The 24,452-nt window shown below is 49.4% G+C and overlaps 2 protein-coding genes across 5 annotated transcripts in view; one reads left to right on the forward strand and one right to left on the reverse strand.

Moving 5' to 3' along the window:
* The window catches only part of ssp3 (SCAPER domain-containing protein short spindle 3), a 281,587-nt gene that overhangs the window by 50,022 nt on the left and 207,113 nt on the right, over positions 1-24,452 (reverse strand). The window lies entirely within an intron of this gene.
* LOC142571929 (uncharacterized) overlaps positions 1,162-24,452 on the forward strand; it is a 55,721-nt gene continuing 32,430 nt past the window's right edge. The window contains exon 1 of the mRNA XM_075680655.1: positions 1,162-1,493. Coding sequence (XP_075536770.1) covers positions 1,236-1,493 — 258 coding nt within the window. The 5' untranslated portion in view covers positions 1,162-1,235. The remainder of the gene's footprint in view (positions 1,494-24,452) is intronic.

A 24,452-nucleotide genomic window follows, 5' to 3' on the forward strand; every position in this document is an offset into this window, starting at 1 on the left:
AATAGCATAATTAGTGTGACTGTGAAGAAGGGCAAATTACAATGATAAGCGTGTCTACCGATAAAAGAACATGTCAAACTTTAGTACTCTGATAAAGAAAGGTACCTTCTCTTTTAAAAGTGAATAATGTGGTTGCGGAACTTGAGATTCACGAAGACCTTTACAACAAGTCGCCTGCGGTAAGAGGCGATGAAGATTGGCGCGATTTTAACAGCCTATCGCTCTTGGTGGGTAGGGGCGACAGATCAAGACCATCATCATCGCAACAATGTACCGGTGTGAATGTCAATGCATGCAAGCAGTTTAAAATGCTGTCATTCTTCTTCTGCTGCGGAAGAACGAATCAAAAGTAGATTACGTCTCGCACTCTACACGCACTAAATCGAGGGCACACAAGAAAGTGAGGATGCCCTGAATGCAGTGGGCGTTCATTAGACGTCTGTCTACAAACAGCTGCGATTCCTTGGCTCCTGTATAAATATACCTCGCTATTTCCGCAACAAAGAAACGAAAACGAAGTTACCCGAGCAACTACGAACGTGGCCAGTGCGAGCAATTTCGTACACTGATCCCCGCCACAGGATGACCCTTGACTGCAGCGGCGAGGACAATAATTTCACCTACCCAACCACCTTTTGTAAACACATCCGTACACTCGCACTGCATCACCACAACCTGCGGCAGCAAATCAAGTCAAAACACACTACCAGCCGCCGGGACATTCGTTTTTGCATATGTAGTGCATGCTTTATTTACTAATAATAACACTAATATAATAAAATACTAATATTTTAATATTTTAATACTAATTATTTACTACTAATAATAAAAGCAGGAACACTGATAAAAGCACAGAAAAAATTACAAGTGTCGTGACCTCAAAAAAAGAAAAGAACAGAAAAAGGCCCCATGGTAACCAATCCCTTCATAATACAGAAGAAGGTTACTGTTATGCTCCACTCAAAATGGCAGAGCGGCATTTGACGACGTTTATATGAATGAGCGGTCACCTGCGATTCGCTTCCGCTGGCAGGCACTTGTGTTCGGAGTTTTCGTCACGTTATGGTTTGCGCGCCAGCCCTCTATGAAGGGTCCAAGGAATACGCCACAGCAACCATCATCATCACCTCAATCACCAGTAAAGTCGCTGGCTGTGGCTTGACTAAGGTCAGGCCACTCCGAGAGAGCCTTGGTAAAACGCTTGGCAGCAATACACAGGCAGGGACCATCATGCGATGATGAGGACGCAATTTGCTCCCACTGTTTTCGACAACGAGGATGACGATTCGGACGACTCAGGCTTCTCGACGAGTCCATTGCAGCCGCAGCCAGGGTATGCCTCCAACGGTAAATTGCTCTTGCTGGCGGTCACACTGGCAGCAATCGTGAGCACCGTCACTACGCTGGCATTAACCTTCGCCCAGCACTCCAGAGGCACCGCTGCAGGGGCAGCAAACGCTTCTGCCAAAGCGACGCGCATGGTAGCGCAGCAGGTGAGTAAAACTCCCAGCGAAGACGCCGCAACAGAGCGGCATTGTGCCTGTCATTTTCGCCATCCCACACAAGGCGCGCTCGCAGCGAGCCTTGAAGCCGACAGTAGTGCGCGTGAAAAAGTGCAGTAAATCACTACGCGTGACACGTAAGGGCCACAGTTTGACAGGGAGCCCATCCGCTGGCAGTGCAGCTAAACTTCCCCACCGCCATGCCGACACTGTTGACAACACGCCGCGGTTGTCGCCATAGCAACGCATGATGACGAGAAGCTGGAATCTTTACCTATGCGTCTCGGTACTTCAGATGCTCTGCGCATCTTGCGAAGACAACAGTACCGTTTTTCATTCCGTTAACAGAGTTAGACGTATCGGAGAATTCATACGCGAACTTAAATCACTGTATGGTACGTCGCGGCACGAAAGCTCGAGCGCGACAGCTTCTGTAATTCTAAGAGGCGAAGAATCAAGCCTAAGAGGTGGCGCCGACTGTCACCAAGCACGTAAAGGTATGGTCAAAGCAACGGAAAAACGTTCCTACGTTCGTATATGGCCACGCTTGCCGGCGTCTCTCCCGCAGCGGTAGTCACACGACGGTTTCACTCTCCGCTGTCATAAACGAGAATGAGATCAGCGATGGAGAGAGGCTGACAGTTTTTTGGGGCGCTTGCCCACGTGAATGAACCCGCCGCCTTTCATTGGAACGCGGCAAGCCACAACATGGCAGCTCCGAGAAGTACTTGCTCAACTGCAGGACGCTGCCGCTCTTCCGTTCCCGCGGCGCGCTTTCTGCGACCTGCAACGCGCACCGCGCGTTTTTCCCCTATTGCGGATGTACCTTAAGTCCGAGCTCGAGCTCTCAGATGGGCAGGTCAACTGAAGACGTAGACCGCAGAAGGTCGAAGAAGCTAGGCCGACGGGCGAGAGGGATCTTAAAGCAAGAGACTCCCTCTCCCGGAGCACAGAGTCTCCTCTGGCGCGAAACAACTTCGAGCGGCGGAGTGCGCAGAACGGCTTTCAATAAATGTACGGTGTGTGCAACTGCCGCTAGGACTTGTAGCTAGCACGCCTTCGCGGCGAGCGCGATTGACGTCGGCAACTAACGTGTCCGTGTGTCATCAGCATCTTATACGAAATAGGCGAAACCGGGTTGGGTAATTCACGGCGTTGTCAATGAAGAGGGGGAAACAGATGCGACGTTATCACGAAGCGGATAAACTGAAGTACGATCATTGCACGGGAAATGCGCCAGCCGGAAATTCAAACCTCTCCGATTTTATTTTTTAAATTGTGGGCATGCGGTTAGCGTGTCTCAAAAAATGCATTCCCGAAATATATATATTAAAAAAAAAATACCCGCCTCAGCGCCACTTGAACTGCACCCTTAAAAGCAAGACTTAACTTAAAGGAAGAAGTCGCACCAAAATGAAGCCTACTTTAGTGAAAGCGGGCAAATTTGTTTCAATAACACAAAAGGGTTGTAATGTACTATGCGCTCCTTTATATGCGGCAACATTATTTCTATATTGATATTTACATAATGCGAATAGGAAAAAGCCAATTTGAGGCATTTTATAGACTTTTTTTTTTATCTAAGAACTTCAGATTGCTTCACTTTTGTTACGATTCTTCGTAGTACTATACCAAAATAGTACACCAAGATATTTTGGCATGCAACATTTCTGAAATGTGGGAGAAAAATGATCCTGAAGTGGCAAAAACTGCATTTGTGTGACTTTGTAGTTCTCTATTCTTTCAAATTTGCTACATTCGTATTATTTATTTACTTATATATATTAAATCTCGGTTTAAGGTACAGACATCACCTAGAAGACCGATTCGTTTTACTACAAGCTGTGCCAAGTAATATAGTAGGCCTAATCAATGAAATACACTTTGTTACACAGTTTAAATGCTACAAGTAAATCTGACACGGGCTGGCGGGCTAAAAAAAAAAAAAAAGAAGAAGACATTCAGTGCCCGTCCACTCTGTGAAGAAGGGTGACCAGCGAAGCTGCGTATGTGGGGCCCCTTAATGGCAAGTGCACCTCCCCCGCGAGTCGGCCTGGCATTGCACTATCTTCGGGATCGGCCCACGTATGGAGAGTGCTTAACGCTTGCTTCACTTTCGCCGCGGGTCGGCCCGGTATTGCACTATCTTCGGAATTTATTTTCTACACGCGGACACAATAGTGGGGAAAGTAACCCTTAACAGCTTCGCTGTAAACAGAGAGTGGATGTTTTACTCAGGTACGCTTAGAGACAAAATTTACTCGAGCTGGTAGATGCCAAATTAAAGATTAAGTTGTTTTCCTTGAACTGACATAGAAATTAAATTCGGGGGTTTTACGTGCCAGAACTACGATTTGATTATTAGGCATGCAGTAGTGGAAGAACTCCGGATTAATTTTGACCACCAGGGGATATCTTTGACGTGCCCCTGATACAGGGGACACGGGATTTTTTGCATTTCGCCTCCCATCGAAATGCGGCCGCCGCGACCGGGATTTGAACCCGCGACTTCATGCTTAGCAGCGCAACGCCATAGCCCTTAAGCTACCACGGCGGCCAGCAACCGACATACGTTGAACAGTGTTTCGGGAATAAAATTATAAATAGGAAATTCTTCGCAAAAACCCGTCTTTTAAAGACCCAAAAACTACCTTGGTGGTCGGGCCAAGAATTATGAAGAAATGTCGTTGCTTCGTTCAAGAAAAGTAAAACAGGCGACAGAACTTACAGAAGATGAGTTATTTCTTAAATACGAGAAAACCTTTTTCCAAGTTCACGTCTGCGAAACACATCTATTAAACATATCGGCCCATGCGGTGACACGTCAAATATTCTGTGTAGCGCTTAAACAAGCGTTGACGTCAGTCAAGCTTAGTAACAGTGTCACGTATTGTTCTTTAGAACGATGTGATAACAGCTTTGAGTGCGAAGAGCGGTGAATAACCATATAAAAAATATTCATAGCACACTGTCCCCTCGACTCGCTCTGCTGTTTGAAACCTATAGATAATTAGAACTGCTCTTCCCGTTGTGAAACGGTGCTATACGGCCGCCAAATTAGTTTTACTTGAAAATGTTGATGTTTTACGTGAATAACTGATATGGTGCCCACAACTATTCATTATAAGATAACCGCAGAATTTCCTTGGCCGCCAGCATTTTTCAACTTACCGCGGACCAAGAAAGTTCCACGCGGCTGAGGATATAGTCTTTCAAGTGGCGTCATCGAATCATGGAAATTGTCTAGTTTTTTGTATTGCGATGCCGTAACTACAGAGAAATAAGAGATGTGTTTCATGTGCGGTAGATCTCGTCTAACGTAATTAATGAAAGCTGACTGAGATGCGGAGATTGAGGCAGTGGTGTCCGAAGACAGACGACAACATACAATTTCACGTCTGGTTTGCGTGATGATCGTGGAGGCGGCTAGCAGACCACTAGCGGGCGCACTGTTAGGCTACTTCAGTGCTGTCCCACTGACATGACTGAACAGCGTCTTGAAGAAAGTAAAATTTTTGCGGAAAATAAGTCCAACACAATAATCTCCCTCTGTGCTAGAACTGTGTCCAGCCATTGTAATTAACTAGCTTATACACAGCAATGTTCTTTTTCAGCCAAATGTGTGAAGGTTGTAAAAAAATTGGCAGTTACGCCGAAAACCACGCACCGAACAGGACAGTAAGGTTTAGCGTTGCGTTGAAGGCGCCTTAGGAAGCGGACGTGATGAAAGAAACCCACAACGGCGAAGCAGGCGTCGTATATCAATGGTGCACAAGATGATATCAAAGGAAACACACTGCCGTTCGTCAACGCCCAAAGAAATGATTAGATGATGATAGTGATCTAAATAAAGGAAGGACGCTTGATTCTGCAACCCGTGAGGGAGCACGGCGAAGCGTCGTCAGGGGAGAGGGAGTGGGAAGTGAAAGATGATAGAGAAAGAGGGAGGGTGTGGCCTAATAGACTCCCCTATGCGCGACAGGTGGAAGTCCCCAGTAAAGTTGCCAGCGTTGTAGCGGGCGCTTATAGGGTGTCTATTCCCGTGGAACTTATAAACTCCAGCAGGCTTCGTAGCGCAGGAAGGTGTTGACACACCGGGAACAGCAGGTCAGTCTCTGTGGCCGCTGGAAGGCGGTGGCGTCCGTAGATCAACACCTACAGACGCCACGGCGTTCCAGCGACCACAGAGACTGACCTGCTGTTCCCGGTGTGTCCACACCTTCCTGCGCTGCGAAGCCTGCTGGAGTTTATATAAGTTCCACGGGAATAGACACCCTATAAGCGCCCGCTACAACGCTGGCAACTTTACTGAGGACTGCCACCTGTCGCGCATAGTGGAGTCTATTAGGCCATAAATTTAGCTTAACGCTCACCGTCCGTTCCGCTCCGACCAGTGCATGCACCACAGTGTGGGTTGCACAGAGCTGCTTAGCAGGAACGCCAATGTACGTGCGCAGAGGGCTCGTGCTAGCAGTGGAAGCCAGAACGCTGCCATAGCTTCCACAGAGCCGACTGAGTGAAGCGTGACGGCGCGTTCATTTGGCTTCGCCTCTTTTGGAGCCGCTGCGCGTGCGCGTCCATACCGTGACACCGCAAACAACGCCGACGGCGGATTAACAACGGCGCTTCGAGCGTCCCGCATAGTTGCTGTCTCAGTAAAACTCCGATTCATTTGGAATGCCGTGACCGCACAGAAGTTACGTGGGCACGTGTCGTTCCTTCGCCCTCGCGAGTTTACCCTGAGAACCTTCCTGCGATGATTCTAGTGAGCAGTGTTTTGTTACGTATAAGCAGTCGCCTTAAGGCTCGCTCACACTATGCCGACCCGATACCGATTTCGGTCTGCCAACTGTCGGCCACAGCGTTTTTTCCTTCGTGTCAGCGCCTCTGTCACACTGTACCGACGCCGACAATCTGCCGACGGTTGGCGGAGAGCTCGGCGTAGGTTGTTAGGATTGGGGGCTCCATCCCATCGCTCGTAACCCGTTGTCAAGCTTGGAGTCGGGCATGAATTAGATGGTAGCTGGCCCATGCCGTCGTCCGACTTATCCACGCTGAGGACGTTGTTGAAGGGAAGGACTGCTTCTCATTGAGAACGAGGGATATGGGTTTATTTACAGTATCTACATCAGTCTAGCATGACTGCGAGAGAAAGTACATCAGTCTAACATGACTGCTTGAGAAAGTACTGAGCAGCCGCACAACAGCGGTTTATAAACACTCGGTCCTCGATCGATCCCAAGGTGACGGAAACGTTCGACCAGGCACCGTAGACAAGTTGACCAGACACCGTAGGCGAGACGACCAGGCACCGTAGGCGAGACGACCAGGCACCGTAGGAGCATTTTATTCCCCGAGCTGACCCCCGCAGCGCGCCCGCCGGCTGCCCATTGTCTTCGTCTTGGTCGGCGCGTGGGAAAGGGTCTCCGTAGACGTTCCCGCGGCAACTCCCCCGCTCATAGCAGATCAGGTCCGCGGTGGCGGGTTCAGGCACAAAGCCTGCTTCGTCAAACTCGGCTCCAGCGACGGAGAGTTGAGGACGCGCGTATTGTTCTTCACACACAGTCGACTTAGTGACGCCGTGGCTAGAGGTTTGCGGTGGCGTTCCAGGAAAGTTGCCGCCACTGTCGCAACTGGCCGGCAAAACTTGCACTTCAGCTGGCCGTTCTTAACAAGGTACAGTGTGACAGAGGCGCCAACACGAAGGTAAAAAGCGCTGTCGCCGACAGTCGGCAGACCGAAATAACTGTCGGGTCGGCGTAGTGTGAGTGAGCCTTTAGCGATGGCAAGCAACGACGCGTCCAGCACTGGGCGCCGTTGGATAGTTGCCCCCAAAATTTTAAGCAGATGTGGCAAACCTCGTGCTTCGTAAAGTGTGCTCTCCCGCAATAACATCAATGATGCGGCGAAGAACGCTTCGCAGGAACCGTTCAGTCCCGTTATAGACCTTTTGCATCCGCGATGTGGCAGCAGTGCGTTTATGACCCCAGGGAACTTCAGGTCAGCCATTTTCGACAGTACAGTTAGCCAAGAAGAAAGAAGTATTTTGTCGCATAGTATACTCCAGGCACATATTCTTGGGTGTTTTCAGATATAAGGAACGTGCGCTGAACATCGAGCTCATGTAGGGGCTTTTTTTGTTGCTCTTAACACTACAATTCACCTGTCAAACGTTCCAACTCTGCAGCAAAACTGGTGCCAGCTAGAGGGTCCTATAAGTTTATAGGCTATTGTAACATATGCCACTAGTGAGGGCTTAACCGGAAGTCTTCTGGGAACTCTGTTTGTAAGCATGAAAAGGGTCTATATCCGCAGCTGCGACCGCGAAGTCGAGCTGTCACGGGGAAATGTTTACACCGAGGCGTTTCTTCAAACAACAAGGCTAATTACCGCCGTGGTCAGACGCTCACATTCTATAAACTGATGGAAAACCAGTTCTACAGAAATGTGCAGGGTGGAGGGCGTTTCATAAAATGGGAAGATTGACATCCACATGGACGGCACAGCGTGAAACCGCAAAAGAAACCCCATAAGGGTTGCTCATAAGGAAAGCTTCGCAGCTGAATCAAAATTCGGCCTGGTCCCGGGATCAAACCTGGGACTAGTGCATGTCCAGGGCGGTCGCTACGTCATCTGAGCTAACCAGGAGGCAAGGTGGATCAGTAGGGCGAGACACAATCGACAACTCGAAGCGCAAATAAGACCAGCGAAAACCCTCAAAGTGGAGAAGGTTTCAAGAAATGGAAAACTTGTCTTCCAACTGACAGTAGCACGATGCTACAAACAAACCTTATAGGGGTTTCCTTTGTGGCTTTGTTCTACTTTCGGGTGGGTGCCAGTTTTCGCTTTTCATCTGCACAGTGACCTACAACTACGTCACTGTTGGCAGTAACTCAAACAGTGCAGCGGAAGCCGAGGAAGTGCTTCTGTCAAAGTTTATCTTGCGCCATGGGCCTTTACAATTATAGGCGATGGGCGTCGTGGCCCATCCTTAAATGGGCCAATTTCTGATGCAGAGTACACCGCGACCACCATAGGCGTCGGCGTCTCAAAGCACCTTAGAGTTATATGTACATCGCAAAAAAGGAACATGGTGCGTTAAGCAGTCCTGATCATTACGCGGCTAGTTCCGGAAGCGCGTCTTGCGCTACGAACACGACGAGCTCAAGAGGAAGTGAATTCTCTTAAGATTAATCTTGCTCAGCTACTCGACGCGATTACCTACATCAAAGCCACTCGCTACCGGTTTACTGAGTGCAAAAACCGGTGAATAAGACTTTGGTCAAGGAGCGATCATATACGAAAAAAATATGTTACAAGTACAACAACAACAGGTGTATTTTTTATAAGGCATCCAACAAAGGTGCAATTCATGCTCTTCGACTTCATTTAAAGGGACACTAAAGGCAAATACTAACTCGACAAGGACTGTTTAAATACCATTCCAGAAACTTCGTAGCGCTCGTTTCGTGTCAAGAAAAAGACAAGTTACGAGAAAATTGCAACTGAAGGGTCCGAATGCCTCTAACGCAATTCAAACCCAACCGGAGAGTGGTGACGTTGCATAAGCCATCATCGCCCCTTTCCGGTCGTCGGTAAGTAAAACGGCGCCCGACTGGCGGCGGTACAGTGCTTTGTAAAAAAAAAAAAAAACGCACAAACGCCCAGCCAGAGAGAAACCATGCCATGACAGAGGGGTGGATTCGCCGCTGCAGTTGTTGTTTGGCCAAGTGGCGTAGACCGTTCGGGAATCCCGCGACATCACACGGAAGTGGAAATATCTGTTTATTGCAGTTTGCTCGAGTTTCGCGAGCCAGCAAAACCAGTGCAGAACTACGCGATAATGAAACTATTATAACGAAACTAGACAATGAAACGCTCTAGAGCGAAAACGAAACCTTTGGACCACCCGCGTCGCTGTCAAGGGTAATGCCAATTTCTGAAAATGAAATAGAACTGCACAAGTAGAATTTTCTTTCGTCATATAATGCAATACAATGATGTTTTTATAGCGATTGGATGAGTACTAGCGACATAACTTGAATGAGGAGTGCCTTCGTCATCGGGCAAATGCTTGACTGTTCTGGGAAAGTATCTAATCGTGTCCTGCATTCACCTCAATTTCTCGATTACTAAGGTTCTATTCGCGATAATATCGACGTTTTAGAGATTCTCGAGCACTAATCTGCCACTTTACAGTTGCCTGTCTCTTCAAGTCTCAACATGGCGCATTCGAAGTCTCCTCACCTGTCGCAAGTTATTGCCTGTTGCGAACTATTCATCCGAATTATCATCATTCATTCCGAAATTAGGATAATATAAAAGTATGTGCAAACATCTACATCCCCAGCCAACGGCTACTTCGTATCCACTCATTATGTACAGTAAGAAAAAATACAAACAGGACATAAAGTAGGTACACTACGATACAAGCGTTTTTCACACAAATGGCTTCACACACCGCGAGATATAAAGTATAACTTGACCGCGCGCTTTAAGTTTAATGAAACATTGCCATATATAGAAATTTGCAGAAACACCGAGTTATTCAGGTTTGGGGACTTACCTTGCCCACAAACAATAATCAATCTTGCATGCATTTGCTTTCTTTAACGACACGGTCGTGGCGCGCGAGTGGTATTCGCGTCTCAGCGTGGCATAGTGTTCCTGACAAAAAAAAAAAAAAAAGAAAGAAAAGAAAAGGGGGGGGGGGTGAGGGCAGAAGCGTATGCAACATTGACAACGATTATTGTTCGGAGACAAAATATACCCGAATGTGTGCAAATGTCTTTTTTTAACTTTTCTTCGAGGTGTGGCCTTGGCCTCAGTGCTGACCTACAGGCGAACTTAAGAAGCCTAAATAATCACGCTCAGCGAGCTCTACAACAAAGGGACACCAGGGGCGGCTTCCACGAACATTTAATAACGAAAATAATAGCGAATTTGAAAACGCATTCTTAAATGTTCCCTAGAGAACTCCTAGTCGGCACTAGAACGCATTCCTAAATTTGTTATTATTTTCGTTATTAGATTTTCGTGAAAGCCGCCCCAAGACCAGAGAATACCCCTTCCGTTCTCGTACTCGACACGTATTCGTCCATTTTCCAAGTCTGAATCGGCAGAGAATAAGCACATTCACCGCCCCCCACCCCCCTTCCCCACCAAACCCCAATTTTACGTTCTTTCTATCTCTTTCTCTCCCCCCCCCTCCACACACACACATGCACACATGCACCACTTGTGGACTTATGCAGAACAGATTTGCAATATTCTCTGCGCATTATTCCTCAACCGAGGACCCAATCGCCCTTTTGTTTGGCTCCTGTACCTGCAGCCGCATCTCGTTCAGTACCAGAGCACTGCTTTTAGCAGTGCTCTGGTACTGCCTTTAGCCTTTAGCAGTCGCTGCGGAAACGACAAGCGCCATCTGTGAGCCTTGTAGTGCGACACCTGTAGCTCCCTCACGCGCTCCAATGCTCAGAAGGTGTTCCCAATATTTTTTTTTTTCTGTCTTCGTCTCTACAGACTTCAGTCACGCACCGTAAACTCGGCGCAGGCAACAAGAATTCACGACCTTGACCTCCTGTAACGGGCGAAGTACCGTAAAGCTTTCATTTGCAAAGAACCACCCCGTAAAGCTGTTTATTTTTTCTTGTCCTTCGGAGCGGCCATCAGCAAATCCATACGCAGAGTAATTATTATTATTATTATTATTATTATTATTATTATTATTATTATTATTATTATTTCGCCATGCATTCACCGGGGTATCGACAAAGAGCGCCAGCGAAAGTAGTGGAAATTCCAGGATGGTTGTCCGCGAGTGTACCGTGTGTCCCAGCTTACGTTAGCCAAGCTGTTAAAAAAACACACACACGATGCAATATACAATGACAAGACTTGCGGTGTTCGGTCGTCAGAGGTCTGAATACAGAACACCATAGGTCTTAAAATCAAAGATTGCACCAGGTTCTTTACCTATTTTTCTTTTCTTTAGTTGAACTGCTTGGCTAGCTAACGTTAGCTGGGGCACCCTATGTACATCGTTGCATCCGAGTGTTGCGCGAGTCGTCAGTAGGCTGTCCACTGCTTCATGAAGCTTGTCTTGCCCTCACCATGAGCAACGATTACGGTCAGCGAAGCGGCCTTTATCCGAAACGGCAAATGTACGACCACAATTCAAGCGCTTGCTGCGTTTGGGATAGTCCGCGGGCACCGACCAGCCGCGGAGACGTCGATTAATACCCCTGTAAACTGCAACCGGAGCATGCTCGTGTTTTCTGTCAGCGACCACAACGAAAACTTCAAAAAGCGGCGATGCGTCGGGGCTCTTCGCCGTAGGCCAGCCCAATGACGTAACCGCGGAAACCACTTCAGCAGCGTCGCGAAGAGCAATACCCCTGCAAACCGCGAACATCACATGGTGCCTTTTTCTGCTCACAGAGTCTGGCGACTGACACCGTTTTCACTCCTGTCAGGTAACAAAAACTCGAAAAAAGATTGCGGAATTGCAACATCACGCATCTGCACGACCGCACTGAGAGATAACCTGACATCAACGCCCTCTCTACGATCATCGCTATTTATAGTTCTCCGCCCCAGACGCCTGTGCAGCAGCGTCGGAAGAAGGAAGACCCAACACGATAAGTCCATCGCCCGCTTACGGTGTGCTCCTACCACCATGACCAGCGTTAAAGCTTATAAGCCTAATACCACAGAAGCGCGATGAATCTGCCAGTACCACGAAGGTCGCCAGAGCGCGCGAACCCGACGAATCGACGAAATCAGAAGTTCAATGCCGTCTTAATGCACGCAAGGCGGACGTTTATAAGTGCGGGGTTACGTCATGTACCAATCGATTGTACACGCGACATACGGTGCAAGTGGGCGCGCCCGGGGCCTTGGCGCACGCCGCGGCTCCATCATCATCAGATGCATCAGGAATCATGGGCATCGCGCTGTTCCTGTGGCCAGCGCGGTGACGAAGAAGAAGAGCGAAGCCGAGCGCGGCCTTCGTCGGCCGCCGTCAGCGACGCTGCTTCTGCAGGCCGGCCGCCAGGATGGCGTTCAAGTTACCCGCGTCGTTGACCGCGAGCCGCATGGGCTCGGACGAGGACGACACCTCGGACGTGTTGTCGCCGCCGCCGGCGAAGGCAGCCATCGAACCCAAGCTCATTGTGATCGTGGTGGTGGTGACCGTCGTGGTCTCCGTCGTCGTCTCGGTTACCGTGGGACTCATCCTGCACGCCATTGCAGGCGGTGCGGAGAGCAGCACCGCGAACTTCACAAACGCCACCACGAAACATCCCGGGCAGGTACGGCGAGGACGGAGCGCGGAGAAGCGAAGGGCTCTAGGCGCACACCAAATAGAGGAAGCAGACCTGCCAACTTTGAGGTTAAAGAAATACTGCAGTTGAAACACCGAAGTACTAAATTTTGGTTCGAAATGCTAAATATTACTTTACTACTTAAGGTGTGGACCGTTTATCTAAATAATTCCCAGCTTCCGCTCTCCAGGAACGCTGTAAAAATTTGCGCTTTAAATTAGCAGCCGGAATGGTCTGGGTCACAGACGAAAATATACGTGAAGTTTACTCATGAGAGAATTACGTGCCAGCGCACGAACAAAAGAAGGACACTTAAGCTTCGCCTTTAAGAGTGGAACGCGACAGCATTCAAAGATCCGTGACTGCTTCTCGCGTTTCTCGGCAACTGCAGTTTATGTAAGCGTAATGTTTACCGGGAAACGCTGGCGGCGAACCATGAAGCTTGCCCGAAGGCGAGCTTTCTGGTAGAAACGCGGCTTCTTGCGTGGGCCGCGATGGGATGGATGGAAGGTAGAAGCGTCTCCTTTGAAACGGGGTGATGGCAGTTGCCACCATGCGCAGCTTTTTATTTTTGTTTAATTGTGTTGTAAGTTACTAAACTTCGCCGTTTTCTTTAAATACTTCTTCCTACACTTTTAACCTTATGTCACCTCTGCTTTTGAGCCACCAATCTTCCAATATCTTTTTGCTGGTTTCCACCGCATATTTATTTAAATGGCTATTGTTATCTCTAAACACTAGGGCCTCGGGAAGCGTGACTGTGCCCGCATCGACATCGGTATGGATGCCATCACATTTTAGTATATGTTTATTGTTTCTACAGATTTACCACACACAGTACATGTGTCTTCTTCGTTAAATTTATTTTTATAGCTGCGCGTTCTAAGACATCCTGACCTAGTCTCAAAGAGTAGGGCAGTGCCTCTTGAGTTATCATAAAACGCTTCCTTCCTGATCTGCTGTTTTCACTATCGATATAGTTCAACACTATGCTATGCTGCAATACTATAGCTCAAAACTATGCAACACTATGCATTGAATTTATTTAATTTTTATCTTCCGTGTTTTTAACTTGTTTAATGCTGTCTTTCTCCGTCCTCGTGTCTTGCATACTTACTGGTTAGCTTCCTAGGTCTTTTCCGCCATTGTGAGTCAATGCTCTTTCTGTATAGGTATTTAAATACCTTAGCTGCCCACCTGTTATCGTCCAATTTACTCAGGCGTTTCTCGTAAAGGATTTTACTCTGAGCTTCCCGTGCTTCGAACGATATCCAGCCCATATCCCCCTGTACTGCATCGTTTGTGGTTTTCCCGTGGGCACCTAGTGCTAATCTTCCAACAGCTCTCTGATTTACTTCTACTCTCGACTGAACTTCTGCCCTTACGCACAGGACCGCATTCCCGAAAGTAAGCCCTGGCACCATTATTACTTTCCAAATATCTCCGCCGCGATGCGGCGGAGGCGAGCGCCATCTGGAGCTGTTGCAAGGAACTGGGTACGTCACTTTATGGCCTTTGAGATTTGCGAAAAGGGTTTGTGTTTTGAGATTCCCCGTAACAGAATTACGTTTTCCCGTACATTCAAATTACAATCCAACGCTATCATGTCTGTAGGTTGTGTGTATGTTGTACTTTACGATTTCTCTTACATATTTTGCCTTGAGAAATGCAATTAGTTCAGCAACTTCTTTGCGCTGGGGGGGTCGTCGTGGTTCGGTATGCGTGGTTCGAAATGTTTTTTGCCGAAACGAAGGTCGACACTGGACACGGGGCGCTTATCCCTGTCGCGTTATTATGGTTGGAATGCCTGTGTACGCGACTCACGCCAGTACTCAGCACTGTTTTGGGTCCATACCAGGCATGTTGTGTCCAGGGGCGCTCTACTCAGCTTCCAGCACTTTGCTCCTTCGATCAGGAGAAGGCTTTCGATATCATTAGCCATAGGTACCTTTTCCGTGTTTTGGAAGAGGCTGGTTTTAGTGTGGGTTTTCGACAGATGGTTCAAGCTTTGTATTCTCGACCGACTTCTGCTGCTCTCATACGAGACCGCCTCTCGGAGGCGTTCATTGTGGGACGTGGTGTACGACAGGGGGACCCGCTCTCACCTTCCCTCTACGTACTCGCTTTTGAACCGCTTCTGCAGAGGTTGTCTTGCGACAGCAGAATTGGCAGGTTCCTACTTCCGCCAGGTTCCCCCCCCCCCCGGTTGCACTCTTTGCCTATGCAGACGACTTGTCCATTGTCGTCCCGGACGGAGCATCAGCTTGCGGCGTCCTGGAGGTCATGGACAGTTACTGCGGGGCGAGCGGTGCAAGGTTGAATAGGTCGAAAAGTGCAGCCATGTACTTGAATTCCACTCCTTCCAATCCGCAGCCCGTTCATGGTCTCCCCGTGAAAACGCGGCTGCGCATTCTAGGCTTCCAGTTCGAACCAGACGGTCTCTCTCCCGAAAACTGGCAACAGGCTAAGGAGAAGCTTGAAGCCAGGGTTCAGGAATTCAGCGCGTTGTCATGCCCATTGACTGCTCGAGCGACAATCCTTCGCTCACTTCTGTTTTCCTTTCTGACGTATGTGGCGTGTGTGTCTCCTATTCCAACCCGAACCAAGCTTATCTTGGAGAGGGTCTTGTTTCGCTTCCTCTGGAAGGGTACAACTGGTTGTGTAGCTAGGCGGGTGCTCAAGTTGCCCAGAGACAAGGGAGGACTCGGTATTCCCGACCTGGGCATCGTGGCTTCTGCACTACACGTCAAGTGGACCCAGGTCGCTCTTAACTCGGATATGCTCCTAACTCGAAGCTTAACTTCCTTCTTTCTTAGCACCCGACTCCGCTTGTTTTCGCAGAGCACATTTTCTCACTGTGTGCCTCGCTCAGGTTCCCCGTACACCATTTATGCGGCGGCTGCCAACTCTTTGGTAAGTTTCCGCAAGGTTCACCCCGGCATCGACGTAGTTTCAGCTCCACTCCAATAGTTAGTGGATATCCTCACCCCCGGACTCCCCCCACATTGCCAAAGGTACGACCTGTCGATTCACAGGCCAAACTGGAAGCTCACCACGGTCGGATCCCTCGAAGCCAGGCGAGCCACCTTTATGTACCGCCTGGCGCGAGGGTGCCTGCCGTTGAGCTACAGGCCCTTCACAGCCATCCCGGCTCGTGGAGTGTGTCCTTTCTGTGGCGCTCGTGAGGACTCAGTTCATATCTTTACGCAGTGTTTGCTTCCTGCAGCTCTTCTCCAAAGAGTTGCTAGTCTATTTAGGCTCCCAGGCGTTCCTTATGAGACAGTCCGATTTTTGCACCCTTTGCCCAATGAGGCGATCAACCAGTTGTTCGTGCTTCTCCTCGCCGAGAGCTCATACCAAGTTTGGCTGGCACGTTGCGATGCAATTTTCGGGGGTCGGGCACCGGGCCTTCACGAAGTGCTTGCGAAAGCACGGAAGGAGGTCTGGTTCCACCTCACCCGGGAGTGGCACCGCTTGGGCGAGAAGTTTCTGGAAGTGTGGGCTCGTCCTGCCGTGATTTTTGACGAGTCAGGTGGAAAGCTATCCATTAAGTTATCATGCATGCTCCAAAGGTCGCACGACTCGGCTGTGTGCGCCACTCGATCTACGGGGTTTTGTTTGGCTCAGTGGAACCCAGAGCTGGAACCGGTGGTGGCGCACCCTCATGTGGCCGCGCTGCTCCGCGGACGGCTTTGGTGCTCTCCATGGTTGTATGCCTTGACCTCTTTTGCGTCAAGGCAGTCCGAGGGTCAGTCAGGCTTGTGCCCTGCAAGACCGACATGGCTGTTTGTGTGTTGAGTGCAGTCCCTCAGTTGGGCTGCACCACAACAGCCCCCTTGTCCGGGAAGGACCGTTGGCCCGAACCAAGTCCCCCCACCCAGTCAGCCCGGGTTGTGGGGGAGCACCGAGGTCAATGTATGGAATGATGCTGGGTTGATGAGTACATGAAAGCTCTGGGACGCGGCGCCTCTGGCTACCAAGTCCTCTTCCCATCTGACAACGGTGCGTTATCACAGATTCAGTGGAGTGGGTGGCGCTGTTGCGGGTACGCGTATGAACAATCGAGCGGGCCAGTAAAATCAAGCACTGAAGATCGGTCGGCAATTGTGTATGTATTTCTTCAAATAGATTCTGCCCCAAGATACCCACAAATAAACAGAATATCGTAATACCACAATAGACACAGCTCCATGTCAGGACCTTTTATGATGACAACGTAAATGTTGGCAGCTACGCAGAAGATATATGGAACCCACAATGGCTCCTGTACAGGACTTCACGTGGGTATGGTTGGAATCGCAAACTTACTAAATGGGAAACACGCCTGCGTCGAGAACATCCGTTGGGTCCGACAACGCGCCGGAAAGAGGGCCTCTTGGACTAGAGAAATCATTTGGAAATTTTCGTCTTGTAAACTTATTGCATGGGTCTTGCTTAATGGGTCTTGTATGTATTCACACATTTCTTAGAGAAGTAATGGTGTTACCGATAAATATGGCACCTAGGACTTTTCTCGTCTCGGCTGCCCACGGTACAGCTCGGTGAAGACGTCAAAGACATACTAGCAAAGTTCCCAAGCTTACATTTGTACCACACAATCCCGATATTCCATTAAAAGATAATACTACTACAATATTTAGAGGTCTTTGATTTCTGAACCAAATAGGTGACCGTAGAAACGCAGGCTGCTGAACGTTGCAACAATGAAAGTAGCCTGAAAGTAGGGTTTTTCATTTTCTTCATGGGCTTTCTTTCAAGCTTGGGAAAAACTTGCGTAGCACATATAGAGCAACAAAAAAGATAGATCGGCAATTTTTCAGAGTGGTCCACAGTTTTTTCATGCACACTTTTCGTATGAATATCATATTTAATGAAGTTGACTAATTAATAGTATAATCACGTTATTAGGCAAAATAAACACAAATTGTCGGACTTGCTCCAAGCGACGACAAACCTTACCCTTTTTATGTTCAACTAAACTACAGCCTAAACTACGTGACACTCACATATTTTTTAGATTTTGGCCCAAGTTACGTGCGACACATTGTATATCATTACCAGCCTATTTTTATGTCCATTGCCCCTGTGCAATGCCAACCGATTCCAACTTCCGCGTGCAAATTTCCTAATTTCATAACCCCCCCTCCCCCCTCAACTAGTTTTCTGCCATCCTCGACTGCGCTTCGCTTCCCTTGGCACCCATCGTCTTAACTGTAATGGTCCACCGGTTACCTGCCCTACGCATTACATGGCCTGCCCAGCTCCCATTTTTTTTCTCTTACTGTTGACTAGAATATAGGCTATCCCCGCCTGCTCTCTGATCTACACCGCTCTGTTCCTCTCTCTTAACGTTACGCCTAACATTTTTCGTTCAATCGCTCTTCGCACGGTCCTCAACTTGTTCTAGAGCTTCTCTGTCTATCTCCAATTTCTGCGCCATATGTTAACATCGGTAGAATGCGATGTTTGCGCACTTTTCTTGTTCAACGGCAGTGGTAAGCTTCCAGTCAAGATTTGGTAGCGACTGCCGTATGCACTCCGACCCATTATTCTTCTTCTGTAAATACTTCTGATGATTATGGTCCCCTGAGTAACTGACCTAGATGAACTTACTCCTGTACAGACAATACACGCAAAATTGCCGGGCGATTGGCCGCTCGACGCCCTTTGCGTGTATTCACGGGCTTATCTGCACGAGAACTCAAATGAATATTTCACTAAATTAACAAGGTTTCCTGAGCAACTGTCGGAGTAATTACATAACGGCACATATTGCAATTTACGAACTCTAGCGGGAGATTCAAGAGAACAGACTGATGGGCTAGTTGTTACTGTATAACCTGAGGCAAAGCGTAAAATATCACGGAGGACAACAGAAGGGAACGATGACACAGCGCTCCCTTCTGTTGTCCTACGTGCTATCGTGCTATTTTGCGCTTTGCCTCAAGCAGCTGGTGACTTCGAAAACTACACGCACTTGGAACGAATTCTGAGGATGGCACCAGTTTCGAGATATGTGTTCCATAAGTTTGCGACGATATTCATTGGCGTCCTAAGTAACTTTTCAGCTTCAATGCATAAAGAGGCGTTTTGTTAAAAAAAAGTAAGTGGAACATCATGCATAAACTTGATATTATATATATATATATATATATTGACGCAACTATATTTGGCAGAACGATAATTCAGCGGGTATGCGCCAGTGGGGACGACGCTGAAGTAGCGCGGGTTTTTAGGTGAAGCGGGGGAAAACGAAGAAGACGTTGTTGTTGTTCCCTTGGACGACTGATAAAGTGCGTTTCTTGGCGGTGCTGCTACGCATACTCGTTGATCCCACGTCGTTACACTGGTGGAGGTGCTGGGTATTCTTCATGCTTGGCACCCCTTCGCGGAGCCGACGAGCGAGCCCGGAATCACCATCGCGCATCGAAACACCGGTCCACCGCTTCAGTCGTCGCCTGCTAGGCTTAGCGCCCGAGTCCAGTCCCCTGCAAGAAACTTCGAGAAATCGTTTGCCTCCTACAAATAACATGGCCACCGCAGCTCCATCGCAAGTAACACTACAGAATCCTATGGTCCCGGAGAGCTTTCATGGTGATGCCTTTGAAGACGTCCAAGATTGGCTCGACCAGTTCGAGCGCGTCGCCCAGTATAACCATAAGACCAGCTCGGCGGACAAACTCTCGAGTGTCTATTTCTATTTGAAGGACAATGCTCGTACGTGGTACGTAAACCGGGAGAGGAGCTTTGCCACGTGGGACGACTTCCGCGCACAGCTGCTGGATACCTTTTCAAGCATCGACAGGAGGGAAAACGCGCAGCGTCTCCTTGAAATCCGCGTTCAAAAGCCCAATGAGAGAGTTGCTATGTTCTCGGAAGACATGGCCCGTCTTTTCCGTAGGGCAGACCCAGACATGCCAGAGGAAAGAAAGCTGCGATATCTCCTGCGAGGAGTGAAGGAACAACTGTTTGCCGGCCTTGTGAGAAATCCACCGACAACAGTGGCACAGTTCACAAAAGAGGCTACAGCCATTGAACGGGCCCTGCATCAACGATACCGCCAGCATGACATGGGCAACTCGACGGCGAACACTTCCGTACTGGCTGCGAGTAACGACATGTCTCTGCGTGAAGTTGTCCGCGAAGTGGTGCGAGAAGAGCTTCGGCAGCTCGGCTTTGTGGTTGCGCCTACGGAACCGACGCCAGCGTTATCTTTTGTTGCTGATGTCGTCCGGGAGGAAGTCCGGCAAGCTTTTTCAGCGCCAGACTGTGGCAACGTTCCGCGGCGCCTCACTTATGCGGAAGCTGTTCGCCGGCCACTCAACGCAACTTCAACGCCGTTGACACCCATAACTACAACACCACCTACGCCACAACTAGAGCCGACATCGTCACCCTCGTCGACTCTACCGACCCCGCCGATCATGCCAGCACAAACAGCGCCGTATTTTCGACATGCGCACGCCACCCCTTGGCTCCATGGAGAGTTACAGCCGAACTACCAGCGTCGGAAAACCGATTTGTGGCGCACCGTCGACCGTCGACCAGTGTGCTACCATTGTGGTGAAGCTGGACACGTCTATAGAGTTTGCCGCAAATGGAACAACTATCGCGCCGCTCAACAACCAAGCTTCCCTGCCAACTATGCTTATTCTCCGTACGACGGTCGACGCGCTTACAACGACGCTCCTGTGAACAGTCAGCCACCAAATACGACGACGCCCCGACCACGTTCTCCTTCTCCATCTCCGGCGCGCTACAATTCGCCGACTCGTCGCAGCTTTGCCGACGTCACTAGGGGCAGATCGCCTAGCCCTCGACGGGGAAACTAGCCGCAGCGACCTCCGGGGGTGAGGTTGCCAATACTCTAACTGCTCCACATCCCCCGTTATCGACGAACGACGACGTGAAGACTACATTGACGAAAAAGACGCCCAGCACAACGACGAATACGACGAATAGAAGTACGAAAGACGTAACTGACATCGTCAGCGCCGAGCTCATCGTTTGCATTGACGGCCACGAAATAGCCGCTCTGGTTGACACTGGCTCGCATTTTTCAATCCTTAGCTTACAGGTCGCTGACAAACTGAGGAAGGTGAAGACACCATGGCACGGGCCCAACATAAGAACCGCCGGAGGTCAGTTGATGACACCTGTCGGGAAATGCACGGCCCGACTCTTAATCGCCGGTTCAACCTTCGTCGTCACCCTCGTCATCCTTACTGAGTGTTGTAAAGAACTTATACTGGGCATGGATTTCCTACGGGAGTACGGCGCCGTGATTAACATCCGTGACAGAAGCGTCACATTTGCCACGAGTTCGGATAACGTCACCCATGAGAAGCCACAACAACCTCGCTTACGTATTGCCGCGGACGACGTCATACTTTTGCCGCGGAGTTGCTCCCTCGTACAGGTGCGCTGTGACAGCCTGCAAAGTGGGACTGGAGTAGCGGAACACATCAGTGCGCTAGCACTGAATTGCGGTGTGTCCATTGCCAGAGCACTTATCAATGTAATCGACGGAAGCGCCGAACTCTTGCTGACAAATTTTAGTAGGGAGCGCCGACACATCGTTAGAGGCACTGCTGTCGCCTATTTCGATGAAGTGACAGAAATACAAGACTGCCACTTAGCGCAGGAGTCGGCCTCTACAATCCACACAGCTGCACCTATTGTAGACGTTAATCCGACGTTAACGGCCGTTGAGCGGAACCGTCTGCTTGAGCTCATCAAGCAGTACCAGGGCTGTTTCTCCTCTGCGTCAAGAGTTGGTCAAACGCCACTTACGAAACACCGCATCATTACTGATGTCGACGCCAGACCCATCCGACAAAACCCTTATCGTGTGGCCCCAAAGGAACGCGAAGCAATACAAAAACAAGTGAAGACGATGCTAGAAGATGGCGTTATTCGACCATCTAATAGTCCGTGGGCATCACCTGTAGTTTTAGTGAAGAAGAAGGACGGTAGCCTGCGCTTCTGCGTCGACTATCGGAAGCTCAATCAGGTCACAAAGAAGGACGTTTATCCACTGCCGCGGATTGATGATTCCTTGGATAGGTTGCGAAACTCGTGCTACTTTTCCTCAATGGACTTGAAAAGCGGTTATTGGCAGATCGAAGTGGATGAGAGAGACCGTGAGAAAACAGCCTTTGTGACGCCTGACGGACTTTATGAATTTCAGGTACTTCCTTTCGGTTTGTGTTCGGCGCCAGCAACATTTCAGCGTCTAATGGACACTGTGCTCTCCGGACTCAAATGGCAAACATGCCTGGTGTACTTGGATGACGTGATTGTCTTTTCCGCAACGTTCGACGAACACTTACGAAGGCTGAAAACTGTTTTTGAAGCGATACGCTCTGCCGGTCTTACTTTGAAGCCTGAGAAGTGCCATTTTGGTTTTCATGAGCTCCAATTCCTCGGTCACGTCGTCAGTAGCCAAGGAGTCCGACCTGATCCGGATAAAATTGCCGCCGTCGCTAATTTCCCGATTCCATCAGACAAAAAAGCCGTGCGACGTTTTCTTGGACTCTGTGCATATTACCGGCGATTTATTGCGAATTTCTCGCGTATCGCGTGGCCGTTAACTCAGCTCACCCGAGAAGATATGCCTTTTACTTGGGGCGAAGACCAGCAGCGGGCATTCCACGAGCTCCGGCAACGCATGCAATCACCTCCGGTATTAGCACACTTCGATGAGGAAGCCCCGACGATATTGCATACAGACGCTAGTAATGTCGGTCTAGGGGCGGTGCTAGTACAATGGCAGGGCGACAGCGAAAAGGTGATTGCTTACGCCAGTAGGACACTATCCCGAGCCGAAGCTAACTACTCCACCACTGAAAAAGAATGCCTCGCCATGGTATGGGCAGTTCTGAAATTTCGTCCGTATTTGTATGGTCGGTCTTTCACCGTCGTTAGTGACCACCATTCCCTCTGCTGGCTCATTAATTTGAAAGATCCTTCCGGCCGGCTCGCACGCTGGAGTCTTCGACTCCAAGAGTTCGACTTTGTTGTTACATACAAGTCGGGAAAACGGCACGCAGACGCCGACTGCCTTTCTCGGTCTCCTGTTGAGCCGGCAGCACAAGACGCTGACGACACGGTTTTTCTGGCACTCGTGGATACTGCCGATCTTTCACGCCAGCAACGGGATGACATTGAATTGCTGCCGCTTATTGATTACCTCGAAGGACGAACCAACCGCGTGCCGAGGCTCTTTGCAAGAGGGGTGGCATCATACTGCTTGCGTCGCAACGTCCTCTACAAGAAGAACTTCTCGCCTAGCGGCAGCAACTACTTACTTGTTGTTCCATCACCGCTTCGACGTGAAATCTTACACGCCTGCCACAACGAGCCGACTGCTGGGCACTTGGGCTACACTCGCACATTGGCACGGATTCGGCAGAATTACTACTGGCCGAGACTTACTGCGGTCGTTAAACGTTACGTTCAGACATGTCTGGATTGCCAACGTCGTAAACCGCCATCCGTCAAACCAGCCGGCTTACTGCACCCTGTTGACGTACCGGCCACACCATTTGCACAAGTAGGCATGGACTTTCTGGGCCCCTTCCCAACGTCTACTACTGGTAATAGGTGGATAATCGTTGCCACGGATTATCTCACTAGATATGCCGAGTCACGTGCCCTGCAACGGGCAACAGCAGATGAAGCGGCACGATTTTTTCTGGAATCCATCGTTTTAAGGCATGGCGCTCCCGCAGTAGTCGTCACGGACAGAGGTACTGCGTTCATGGCCCAGTTTTTAGATATTGTTCTACGTCTAAGTGGTACCGCCCACCGGAAGACAACAGCGTATCACCCTCAAACGAACGGACTGACAGAACGACTCAATAGGACATTGGCTGATATGATAAGCATGTACGTAGATGTAGAGCATAGGAACTGGGACGAGGTTTTACCTTATGTCACCTTCGCGTACAATACCGCTCGTCAAGAGACCACTCGCAAGACGCCCTTCAGTCTCGTATACGGCCGTGAGGTTACAACTACATTAGACGCAATGCTCCCTCATGAATTTGACGACAACGAGACGGGTGCTGAAGAGATAACACACCGAGCAGAGGCAGCTAGGCAGCTTGCGCGTCTGCGAATCCACGAACAGCAGGACATTGACGCCAGACGCTACAATCTTCGGCACCAAGCCGTAACATACAACATCGGCGACAAAGTGTGGGTCTGGACACCTATTCGACAGCGTGGGCTCTCTGAAAAGCTCCTACGTAAATACTTCGGACCCTACATAGTTCTCCGACGCATCAGTGACGTCAACTACGAAGTCGTTCCAGACAGCTCGCACTGTTCAAAGCGCCGACGGCATTTACCCGAGGTCGTTCACGTGCTGCGTATGAAGCCGTACTATGAGGACTGCCAAGACTGCGCAGTTCTTTACCGCTGCTTTCCAAGCCTCTATCATCGGGACGATGATCTTTTCTAAAGGGGGAGCAAATGACGCAACTATATTTGGCAGAACGATAATTCAGCGGGTATGCGCCAGTGGGGACGACGCTGAAGTAGCGCGGGTTTTTAGGTGAAGCGGGGGAAAACGAAGAAGACGTTGTTGTTGTTCCCTTGGACGACTGATAAAGTGCGT

The sequence above is a fragment of the Dermacentor variabilis genome, chromosome 2 (assembly GCF_050947875.1).
Source record: "Dermacentor variabilis isolate Ectoservices chromosome 2, ASM5094787v1, whole genome shotgun sequence".
Lineage (NCBI taxonomy): Eukaryota > Metazoa > Arthropoda > Arachnida > Ixodida > Ixodidae > Dermacentor > Dermacentor variabilis.